Source organism: Lagopus leucura, unplaced genomic scaffold (assembly GCF_019238085.1).
Source record: "Lagopus leucura isolate 7727_CA_CO unplaced genomic scaffold, USGS_WTPT01 Super-Scaffold_100034, whole genome shotgun sequence".
Classification (NCBI taxonomy): Eukaryota; Metazoa; Chordata; class Aves; order Galliformes; family Phasianidae; genus Lagopus; species Lagopus leucura.
In genome coordinates, this window is record NW_024962283.1 from 2,078,991 (window position 1) to 2,091,265 (window position 12,275).

General features: G+C 52.7%; 1 protein-coding gene across 5 annotated transcripts in view; it reads left to right on the forward strand.

Annotated features, from left to right (window-relative positions):
* LOC122186074 (protein CEPU-1) overlaps positions 1–9,029 on the forward strand; it is a 243,687-nt gene extending 234,658 nt beyond the window's left edge. For all 5 annotated transcript variants that reach the window (XM_042882450.1, XM_042882452.1, XM_042882454.1 and 2 more), the window contains 5 exons: positions 3,629–3,763; positions 4,372–4,492; positions 4,940–5,091; positions 7,219–7,251; positions 8,800–9,029. In XM_042882450.1, coding sequence (XP_042738384.1) covers positions 3,629–3,763; positions 4,372–4,492; positions 4,940–5,091; positions 7,219–7,251; positions 8,800–8,900 — 542 coding nt within the window. In that variant the 3' untranslated portion in view covers positions 8,901–9,029. The remainder of the gene's footprint in view (positions 1–3,628; positions 3,764–4,371; positions 4,493–4,939; positions 5,092–7,218; positions 7,252–8,799) is intronic.
* Positions 9,030–12,275: the final 3,246 nt, after the last annotated feature.

Sequence of the window (12,275 nt, forward strand, 5' to 3'; positions counted from 1 at the left end):
TTAGTGCAGGAGAAAGGCAAGGAGCTGGTGTGATGCATGGGAGCGAAGAGGTGCACAGAAACAGGAGAGTTTGCTGCTGGGCTGGCATTGCCTTGCTCTGATGCTGGCATTGCAGCAGTGCTCAGCCAGGGTAACGGGAAGCGACGTGGCCCAGAGACCCCAATGCTGTGAGCTGGGGGACGGCGGCACATAATTAATTTGGGAACATGTGTTTGCTTTCTGGTGAGTTATTATCTTGTCAGAGGCTCAGTGGAAACTAACAGGTGGGAGGAGGCAGAGGGGAGCCCAGTCAGGCCTAGCAAAGGGGAAGCAAGAGAAGGAGAAAGGCAAGGAAGGAATAGATGAGGCCCCCGATCTCCCCACATGTCATCTCATCCACTCTGTGCAGGACCCCAAGCACTGCTTGGATGTCTCTTGGAGCAGGGTTTCACCCCCGTGGTCCAACCAGCACCCCTGTCCCAGCACTGCTGGGCCAAGCTCTGCTCTGCTTTGCAGTGCCCATTGGCCCTGCTGGTGCTGCTCCCCGTGCCCCCGTTTGCACCAGGTTAGGTCATCACCCTCTGCAGAGGAGTGAGGTGCTGTGCCTTTGAACAGTCAATGGCTGTTCCATTTCTGGCCTGGACTGTATTATTATTGTTAATAATGGGTGCTGGCTGTGCTGGTTTTGTAGCTCCCGAGGAGATGAGAGCGCTGTGCCATTAATTCCTGCAATATTTCAGCAGCTAATTGTGCTCGAGCAGAGGCAGCCCTGAGAAGTTCCCGAAGTCACTCCGGGCATTGCAGAGCTGCTGCTGGCTTAGGGCTGCTGAGCTCCAAGCAGTTGCAGAGGCAGGAGGAGTCTGCACCATTGGAGACCCGCAGAGCAACCCTAAGAAGTCTGATATACGTGAGACCAGTCAGAGGGATGGCTCCCATCCAGAATCTGGGCTGGGCTGGTGGTGCCCTGATTCTAAGCCTCAGGAGCTCAGCTTCCCCAAACATCAGCATCCCCAAACATCAGCATCACCAGCCACTGAGGACCCCAACAACCATGGGGCAGCAGTGCGTGCATGGAGCTGATTTTCCTGCCAGGTCCTTTGTGCAGGAGGGGACGTGAGCCAGAGCTGTTGTTTCCTCACATACCACGCTGATTTCTGAGCCCATTCATTTCCAGTGCTCTCAGCTGGAGCAGCACATAACAAGCCGCATGGCTTCGCTCTTTATTTACTGCCACTTCCCCATCAGAAGCAGCTCTCAATATAAAACCCAAGAAGTGGAGAGCACCCTGTTTGTTAAGCGCTCTGGCAGGAAGGCAGTGAAAGGAGATGGGGCACGGCTCAGCAGGTGCCTCCATCCGGGTACAGACTGGCAGAAATCTGTCATTGCTGCAAAAGTGCAATAGGGCATCTCGTGTCCAGACCACTTCAGTGCCTGTGTGTACGTAGCCACTTAAGCTGGCCCCTGTGTGTATGTTGAAAGTAAAGCAGGTAAGGGAGAAAGGGGGAAGTACTGTGTACAGGGGACCCTCCTCTCCCATTGACCTTGGTGTGGGATTGCTGCACTAACAAGGCTGAATCCATACAAGGACCCTAGCAGCAGTGGTCTTCATCTTGGTGTCATCTCAGCAATAGCACGCAGAGCATTGCATGGTGGTACCTTTGCAGGCTCTGTGTGTCAGGGCTGATGGCACAAAGCCAGACCCCAAAACTTTGCATTTTGTCCCTCCAGAAGCTGATTACCAGGCACTGACTGACATCAGGCTCCTGCACTACTCCAGCACAAAGGCTGGGAGCCTTCATCTCTCCCTTCCCCAGCTTTTGCAGGTAGCAGGCTGACCCTGGCCGTCACTTCACAAAGTCCTTTGCTGGGTGATGAAACGCGCCCTCACTGCCTTGCTCCAGGATCAAACCTCAGCAGTGCAGTGCTGGCGAGTGATGATTTGGGGAAGGGCCTTTGCTGAGTTTGGAAGCAGAGCTTTATTGGGCTCTTTGCACAAACAGGAGTCAGATCTGCACGCAGAGCATCCGAGGGCTGCAGCTGTGTCGTAATTCCATCGGCAGGCAGCGCTGTGCTACTGAGAGCTCATTCTAGGTCAGCCGGAACAGGCAGCTTGTTTCCTTCCCTCTCTCTCCTTTTTGCTGCGCAAACTGCTGCTGGATATAAAACTGTAATTTTTGTGTCTCCAAAGGATATCGATTTTGGGGTAACGCCTTCATATCTCGCCCTTCTGCTGCGCTAAGTGCTGATGAGCTCAGCGGTTTTTCACTGCCAGCCGCTCCGCTGGGAGCTCGCGCGCGGGGCTGAGGATGCTGCAGGTGGATGGCAGCCATCCATCAGGGCTGTGTGCACGAGAGGACTCACCTCAGCCATGGATGGGGTCCGTGGGATGGGGGTAGGCACAGTGGGGGGCTGGGGTTTGTGCCGATGACGCTGCAACTGCAGCTTGGGCATCAGCATCTCAGTGGGTACCCAGGGTGCTCACAGCAGGATGTGGCATTCAAGAAAACACATCAGGCTCGGGCCCTGTACACAGATCTGCATTTATGCACGTGCTCAAAGCAGCTGCATTCAAAGCAGTCTGTATGGGCAGTGTGTGACTGCGCTCACTGTTTTGGACCAGTGGGAAGAGCTGCTCTAAAGGTATCGTGCCACGCAGGCAACATTCATTGTATACAGTTTTCATGCACATGTTAAGAGCAAGATGCGCCCGGCTGGCCACCCAAGCATGTCAAGCCACAGCATTTTGGGTCACAGCAGTGCACACCGGGCTGTGCTGGTCACATCACCACATCCCCTGGGAGCAGGGACCTGTGCTTGGCCTCGCTGCCATTGGCACTCACTCCTGGAAACAGCTGTCCAGAGCTAATTTATTTCCTAATGCTGCAGCAATGTTAATTTATAAATTACACTGGTAATTCGAGCTATTATTAATTTCAGATGGTGTAGGGCAAGCTTAATTAAAATATGATACCAATTGCCACACATATGTACCAAGGACTACCGTTTAAAATTTATAGGAATATTAAGTGTGACACTGGTTGTGGAGATGCTTCGTGCTGTAATTATCGCGTCTGAGCTGCAGGAGAGCTGAGAAAGGCAATGGGGAAGTGTCAGGGAAGGGAGGAGGATGCCACCTCTCCATCTGGGTCTGGTGGTTCCTGGGTGAAAGATGCTTCTCTGGAGCATCCTAATTGCTGTGTAACTCGGTGTCTGTTGTAAGGTCTCCACGCTGGAGGAGCTGGATGGTTTTGAGCATAGAGTGGCACGGGGAGAGGGATAGAGCCCTGCAGCTGAAGGGCAGTGTTGGTACTGATGGTGTAGGAGCAAGCTGGCTGCGATTCAGTGCAGCTGAAAGGTCCGAGGGAGGCTTCAGGAGGAATCCAGCAGCACCTCGGGGCGGGAAGATGGGATGGGATGAAAACCCCCTGCCCATCCTGCACACACTGGGGACATTAATATGCAGCAAGTGATGCTGTCAGAAGGGCTGGGACCAGTGCATCTGGCACCGGTCTAGCAGGGGTTTCTTGCAGTAGATGGGTGGGACAGCATGGTGGCCCATGGTGACAGCATGGTCCCAGCTGGTTACCACAGGTTGGGCATGGGCTCACCGTGCCCCCCTCGCTCACAGCCCACTCCCTCCACCCAACAGCCGTGGGCTTCATCAGTGAGGATGAGTACCTGGAGATCACAGGCATCACGCGGGAGCAGTCGGGCGAGTACGAGTGCAGTGCCTCCAACGACGTGGCTGCGCCTGTCGTCCAGAGAGTCAAAGTCACCGTCAACTGTGAGTAGCTGTGGGTTGCAGGGACAGCCCAGGGCCACTTTGTCCCACCCCGAGGAGATGCAGCATTCACCTGCCTTTGGTCCCACTTCCCAGCCTGGCAGCAGCAGGTTTCCAAGCAGGTGGTGCTCTGCCCTTTTATTCCCCCCCCCCTTTTTTTTTTTTGTTTTCAAGCTCTGTTTTTTTCCACCTCTTCCTCAGCTGTTTCCATCAACCTGAGTTTTCTGCCTGTGGTGAGATGCTGTGCTGATAACCTCAGGGGAGAGGAGGGAAGTGAGCAGTAAATAGGCATTTCTTCGTTTTGAAAAAAGGGAGAGAGAGAGGAAGAAAGCAGCACTGTTTGTGCTTGTAGACAGAAGTGAAGGCCCTCCAAGCTCCCCAGACTCCATTCTGGTCACCCCTGGAGCTTTTGGGCATCAGGGAGCGCTGGTCCTTGGAGGATGCAGGGATGTGGTTGGGGTCCCCCATCTGCCCAACCCTTTTGGACAGCAGAACAAGAGTTGCAGGAGCTGGGCATAAGCTCGGAGATGATTTTTCTCCTTCCATGAGATGGGGAAAGAAAAGGAGAGAGAGGTGGGAGGCACCAACCCCCAGCTCTGTCCTCCCCACAGACCCGCCGTACATCTCGGATGCGAAGAGCACCGGTGTGCCGGTGGGGCAGAAGGGCATCCTGATGTGTGAAGCCTCCGCCGTCCCCTCCGCTGACTTCCAGTGGTACAAAGACGACAAGCGGTAAGAGCCCGGGGTGCCCCATGGGGGTGGGAGCTGACCCTTCCTCCCCTCACCCTTCATCATCAAAAACCCGCAGAGCAAAGCCAGCGTAGATCCAGGACCTTCCAACACCTGTAGGTTGGGATTCATAGAACCGTAGAATCATAAAATCATTCAGGTTGAAAAAGATCTCTTGAGATCACCAGTCCCAACCCCATCCCACCGTGCCCACTGCCTGCATCCCTCAGTGCCACATCCCCACTGCTCTGGAACAGCCCTAGGGACAGTGACCCCACCCCCGGGCAACTGGGAAGTGCAGCATCACTCTGTCAGAGAAGAAATAGTTCCTAATATCCACCCTGATGAACCTGTCCTGGTGCAACTTAAGGGCAGTACTTCTCATCCTGAATCATAGGGGATGCTTCCTTCTTGGTGCCATCTCCATCACCCCTTCTGCTCTCCTCCCAGGCTGGCTGAAGGACAGAAAGGGCTGAAGGTGGAAAACAAAGCCTTCTTCTCCCGACTGACTTTCTTCAACGTCTCTGAGCAGGACTACGGCAACTACACCTGCGTGGCCTCCAACCAGCTAGGAAACACCAACGCCAGCATGATCCTTTATGGTGAGCAGCACTGAGGGGCTGGGATGGGGACCAGGCACAGCTTAACGGAGCGACCACCAGTGTACAATCTGGAGTGATGCATGTTCCTACTCATCCTTTCTAACACAGAGTGTGGGTGAGCACAGGGGAAGCATCAAAACCTCCAAACCACCCTCCTGACTGGGCACTGCTTAGAGGTGTTGGGCACTGTTGCTGTGTTTGGGCATCAGTGCAAAGCAAGGGTCTAGCTGCGGGTGTCCATTGCCTTGCTCTGGCAGATGCCAAGGAGAAGCAGGGCTTGGGGACCTCCATTCTCTCCCAGCATCATTCCTCATGATGACCCACCCTCAGTTCTGGGCCCGCTTTGGATTTGCAACAATTGTGTGCAAAGTGCATCATTATCCACCTCTTCGACATGACCTTGTGCTGGGGACACCGAGGGGGAAACCCAGGGGAGGCACGGTGTGGCATTCCTGCCCATGGGTAGCAGTGTTCATGGATGACATTAATAGCAGCCCTTGTTAAACAAACCACAGGATGGAATTAATCACCGTGAAGAGGGTTTAATGGAAAGCACCAACTTGCTCCTGGCATTGCAAACCCTTTCCTAGAATGTGTGAGTTATTTAATTAAGCCTAGAGAGGTTACAAGAGACCCCTTTTCTGCAGGAAAGGCAGGGTTGTGGTAGAGCAAGACACTGCTTTTGTAGGTGTGCAATGATTGTAGGTGTGCAGTGATTAAGAAAAGGAAAACAAGATAGCAATTAGCACTTTGTACCAGCAGGGCATTTGGGAAGACATCTCTGGAAATGTGGTCTCTCTTTCCTGCTGTCCCCCCGTATCTGTGCAGAAGGCACTGCCCATCACATGTCTGCTCCTTTATACATGTTGGGCTGAGTGAGCACCTGTGTGCTGCTTGCATCCTCATCTTCCGTGGGTACCAGCTGTTGCACTGGGTTTCCCCACAGATCTCTTTCCCTCACTGTGCTCAGGGCTGTGCCCGCAGCTCCCAGGTCGCTCCAACTTTGGGTGTTAATGAGCATCACAGTCACTTCTGCAGGAAAAAGTTGGTGCTGTAAGTGACAGACATTAGTTGTTACCTGGCTGTTAAGCCTTCATTAGGGTTGCTTAGAAACGATCTCAGCTTCTTCCCCATCGGGCTTTCCGGTAATTTTGGTCACCAATGACTCTGTTTTTCAGGGAGAGGGACAGGACACCTCAGGGCCACATGGCTCTGTCCATGCTGTCCTGCCCTGGGGACCGAGTGTCCCACGTGGCCTGGGCCACTTGTGTGATTGTAATCTCTGTATTGGCTTATGGGATGAAAATCTCACATAATCCTGGGACCCCATTCAAGGGTTGCACAGTGCAGGCTGGACAAGAAGCCTCCGAGTTAAGAAGGACTCTCTCTGCTGGTGGTTTAATGAGAGCTGCCAGTTACTGGATTTTCTTCCATTAAAGACACTTGGAGTGGCTCGTGCCATAATGGGAAACGTGGCCCCATCACCTTGTGTGCAGCCCAGCTGGGAGCCAAATCCCCTTACGGTTCCCAGTGAAGTGCTGTGCTACCTGTTGCAGGAGAAATGTCCAATCTGTGTGGTTTTGGGGGACAGTTTTGTGTGCATCCCCTCTTCCTTGAGGCTGAGTGAACTATTCAGGGTTCTCCTCCCCCAAATGGAGTTTTAATCCACGTCAGCACATTGACGTTTCCAGTGCCTTGCAACTGAGGATAGTGCAGAATACATCTTGTAATCCTTTCCTTAATCTTTTTTTCTCAGGGAGGTCAACTGGTGCTTTATCTAACACGTAGCAATTCTTATTACAGGCCTTCCACCTAATTCAGCGGCTCATTTGATGCTGTCTTTAATGTGATGAAGTGCTCTGGAATCAAATAATTTTCTTGAGTCAGAAAGAAAAAAAAAAAAAAAAAAAGGAACAGAGCTCTCTACTGCTCCCCTTTTGTGCAATCCATGTGGATTCCCAGAGGGTTTGCAATAAAATCACCCAGGAAGCTCCACATGGATGGAGGACAGAGGCCCTATAGCAATCATGACCGTGCATTTTCCCATGCCAAGAGCAGGCTGAGCAAAGCACCTTGAGCCTGCCATTGCCTCTGTGCCTTAACCTTGACTTGTTCTTTGATTTTTAGAAGAGACAACAACCGCTCTGACACCCTGGAAAGGTCAGTAATGATGAGCCTGCAATGCCAGCAATCCCCCTGCTCCGTGTCCCTGTGGGTCCCTCCAGCAGTATCCAGGGAGCAGCTCCCCTAAACCCCATTGCTCCAGCTCTTGCAGTGATAACTTTGGGGCTGCTCGTGGCTTCCCCATTGCTGCTTAACTGTAGCCACATGCGTTTAGCTGCATTTCTGTTTGGGTCTTTAACATGCCCACCTCCCACCTCTGCATGCCACATCCCCACTGTCCCCTCCACTGCTCTCTTCCCCCCCGTCTCCAGGATGCAGGCAGGGATGGTTTCGTGGTCCTGTTGCCCAGTGGTGCTGCAGCCAGTCCTTCTTCCTCTAGGATGCTTTTAGTGTTGCTTTAGTGCCTTTTTTTTGCCTCAGGATGTGGTAGGGGTGCTCTTCCTTGCGTTGCTGCTCTTACCGATCGATCGATCGCTTGCCCTGGGGACCACCACCATCCTGATCTGGGGCTCTGCAGCCACGTGGCTCCATTCGTAGTGCACTTTGTGGCTGGCAGTGGGATGATCTCAAGATATTGGGAAGAGTTGGAGGCAGCACGAAGCTGCTCTTGGTTCCAGAGCTGCCCATTGCCCAGCTTGTTAGTCCCACCATGATTTAGGGCTCTGTGGGTAGTGGTGTCTGTAGGGGTGCTAGAGTATGCTGCAAAAGGGAGACCTGATGGAGAGTGGTCCTCAGTGCCCTGAGTGAGGGGACATCTCTCGGGATTGCAAAAGTGAGAACTGATCTGATCCTCCCACATGGTCCCACTGGGGCAGGACAGTTTGGGGTGTTTCTGCCAAAAAACACCAACTTGGGAGCCCTTCTCCGTGGCATATTTCGAGATCCTCACCTGTCTGCCTAAGCATGGGGATCTCTGTTCCTTACAACCCGCTTCATCCTTCCTGCAGAGGGACACAAGGTGGCTCTGGGGAGGCTGGGTGCCAGCAGGAGCTGGGTGCAGTGCTGCACATGGAATCATTGAATGGTTTGGGTTGGAAGGGTCCAACCTCCACCGTGGGCTGGTTGTCTCCTACCAGCTCAGACTGCCTATGTTTCCATCCATGGCCTTGGGCACCTCAAGGCACGATGCACCCACTGCTTCTCTAGGCATCCTCTGCCAGTGCCTCATCATCCATCTCCTGGGTGATTTTTACAGAATCAGAGAGTCATCTTGGAGTCATAGACTTACAGAATTACAGTGTTATATGATATCCCGGGTCGGAGGATGAAGTCCAATTCCTTGGTGGTACTTTTGGTTTAGCTGGGTGAAAGCTATCGCCTCCAAGTTCACAGAACATTTGGAGGAGCTGGAGGAGGTTGCTTTGTGGTTTTGCATCCAAGATGATAGGCTGGGGATGGGAAATGGGAACCAGCACAGGACCGTGGTGGGGTTCATGTCCCAAACCCAAGGACGGGAATGGCTGCACCATGCAGCTCTCAGCGGCAACCCCAGTGTTTGTAATAGCACCGGGGCCCAAAGCAGCGTTGTTTTCTTCCCCCCTCCATTCCCTCCAGCTAACAGTGCGGGTGTTTCTCCCCCCGCAGGCCCCGGTGCAGTGCACGATGGCAACAGCGGTGCGTGGCGGCGAGGCAGCTGTGCCTGGCTGCTGGCCCTGCCGCTCGCCCAGCTCGCCCGCCAGTTCTGAGCCCCGAGGCGGCCACGACCACCACAGCAGAAAGGAGAGGAAGAAGATGTATTCACTGTTTCTGAAAATAATCATAAGAATTGAGAGAGTTGTCCGGCCAGGCCTTCTGGGGGAGGGGGAGAGAGGAAAAACACGCAAAAAAAAAAAACAAACAAAGCGACAACAATTAATAATAATAATAATAATAATTCAAAGGGAATTTGGAAAGGAGGGAGGAAAAAAAAAAAAAAAATTATCCAAGGCTTCCTGCTGAAGACGCAACACGACTGAGTCTTTTTCTTTCCTCTGGTTATTTTTTCGCCTGCCCCTTTTTCTGCCCCGTTTCGTCGTTCTCTGCTGTGGGTCAGTGTGGGGATGGGGCAGCCCTGGTCCCCTCACCATCCCCGCTCACCCGGAGCCCCTCCGTCCGTATGCACAGGTTTTTTTCTTGGCCGAGATTTCCCCGTCTTCTCATGGACTGTGCCGCCATTTGTGTTCCGAAATATATATATATATATCCACATATACATATATATATATATGTATAGATATATAGATCTTCAACAGTTACACCACACCGCCACGAACGGAAAGGGAGGAAGGAGAGCAGTGCCGAGCCACGTTCATCGTACGCCACGCGGACATCGTGAATGATAAGGGTTCATTTTATTAATTATATTTTCTGATACGAGCCTAGAACTCTTAGTTCCTAAAAAACAAAGATGCAAAAAAAAAAAAAAAAAAAGAAAGAAAGAAAGAAAGAATGAATGAAAACCAGGAACGAGAGAGCAAGCGGAGAGAAGTGTGTTTCCGAGGAGGATGGTGCTGGCTTGTCCCTGGGCGAGGAGCAGGAGCCTTGTGCTGAGACCCCTCACCCGGCCTGGACCACGGCCATACAAACAGTTCCTCCGTGCATCGAGGCGAAGGGAGACGCTGAATCTTTTTATGGGATATATATATACAGTATATATAAATATACATATATATATATATATATATAATTTTTTTTTGTTAGCGTTCCAGCCACAGTTCCCAGCAGGGTCCTTCCGCTGCCATTACTGCATGCTGTATATGGAGTTAGGTGTGTATTGGTCCTCCGTGAGATGAGGAGAGGTTCTCGCTCCGCACGTGCCCAGGTCCCATCACCTTTCCACCCTCGGGTGTCTGGGGACAAGGGGACACAGGTGCTGCATGGGGTCCCTCTCCGTCACCCTGTGCTGCGCACCCTTGGTGGTGGAATAAAGCGAACCGAGGGATGGACGTAGATATAGATCTATATAGCTCAGTTTCATTTATATATATATATATGTATATGTGTGTGGGTGTGCGTGTGTGTGTGTATATATATATATATATATATATATATATATAAAAAGAAGGCGAAGCGATCGGCACCCACCGCTGAGCCACCGGCTGAAATTTGAGGGGGGAGGGTAGGGCACCTCAACGACTCGCTTTATTTTTCACTGGTGGGGGTCTCCCCTGCAGTTTCTTTTCCTCCTTTGGTTTCCCTTCCTTCTCCGTGGCCGACAGCGAGGCGGGGGCACGGCGGGCGGGCGGCGAGGGGGCTCTCTCTGCCTCTATCCATTAAAACGATTGTTCCATGTGGCCGCTCCGTCTGCTTGTGGTGCTCATTGCCCCCGCCGCGGCCGCTGGGCGATGGGGAGGGCTGCTGGGATGGAGGGAGGGAGGGAGCAGTGATGAGGAAATGGATGGAGCAGCAGGAGGAGGTGAGCGCCGAGCCCGGATGTGATGCGGCACAAGGTGAGGCTTCGGTGAGTACATGGAGGGCTGGGGTGAGCTGACTGGTGTTGGAGGTGATGCGGTGGGGCCGCGCAGGTCACAAGTGAGTTTCTGGGTGTTGGTGAAACCTTGCTGTTGGTGCGCTGGCGTTGGTCTCTGTTGGTGCGTGGAGGGGTGTTGTTGATTGAGTCTTCAGCTTTCACTGTAGCCACCGGCTTCTCAAGGTGCGTGAGCTCCACCTGGCACATGGCGTGTTGTGTGAGGATCAGAGCTGGTCTGTTAACGATTGCAGGGCTTTTAATATTTTATTTTTTTTTCCTCCTCTGAGTTTGTGCAGCCCGAGAAGTAGGCAGGGAGAAGGGAGAGAGAGAGCAGAGAGGATAGCGAGGTGTTGTGAAATGACGGCGCAGCATCTCCCGGCCCCAGGCAGCATGTGGGGACCTGAGGTTGGAGCATCCCTCGAGGACGGGGAGAAAAGGTAGGGAACAGAGACCCCCACCCCTGTGTGCACAGTGCCCAATGCACCTTTGGGCTGATTGCAGCCAGCAGCATTTGCAAAATGTTCAGCTATTCCCATCCTTTTGGGAGCCCTGCCCTAAGTGAGGGTCCCTTGCTGTCACTGTGGGCACCAGTGCCCCATCACTGACAGTGCAGTGGATGCAAGGCCCTGTTTGGAAAAAGGGGAAAATCTCCAAAGGGACTTGCTGTGAGCCCCAGGGTTGCTTGTGTCTTTTCCCTTGGTGGCAAATACTGTCGCTGTGGGAATGGAGGGGCCCCCAGTACGTGGGCTTTATCCCAAAGTTACCCTGTTGGCAGGGTTGCAAAGGCATCCCACTACCATGCATTTCCCCATGGGCTCGTGGCATTTAATTGCTTTTCCAGGGCAGGATGGCCAGATGCATGCAGCTTTCTGCATCCTGGAGTCAGGATGGCAGAGAAAGAGGGGATCAGTGCCAACCACAGTGCTAGAGCCACGGTGATGGCTTTGTAGGAACTGCTGTGGCCACATTTGTTGTGCCACGGCCACAGATGTGTGTCTCTGCTTCTCCTGGGGGAGGAGATGGAGCAGTGCATGGCTGTTGGCTTTCAGGAAAAGAAAGTTGGCTGTGGCAAGGCAAGCCTGGCAGGTAAGGGAGGAACCCTGCCCACCTCCAAAGGATGCATCTGGGGTTAATGGGGCTCCTCCCTTTATTTTTGAAATTCTGATATTTTCAGTGCTGTAGGCAGGAGGTAGAGGGCACAGTGCCAGGGTTTGAGCACTGCAGAATTAGTTGGAGAGAGAGACAGAGAGATGCTGGTTTATGGGTGTGTTTCTGTATTTATTTAGATACATATTTATTTGTGTCTCTCAGTGAAGGGAGATGAATGTCATGGCCTGAAAGATGCCCTCGCTCCCTCTGGATGTAGCTGTGCTCCAGGTGTTAGTGATGCTTTCCTGTATGTTGTGAAAGGAGCCCACTTGTGCTTGTGTTGTTCAGGACAGGGTTTATTGCTTGTGCCACAGTGTGTTAGCTGTGATTCTTGCCTTGCAGGAAGTGATGATGCGGAGCACGAAGCCCTCTGGTCTGGGGCCACAGCAGAGAAGGGAGCGTGTCAGGCTGTCTCTCATTGTTCTTCTTGGTTGTGACACAGCAAAATTGCACTCAGGAGAGG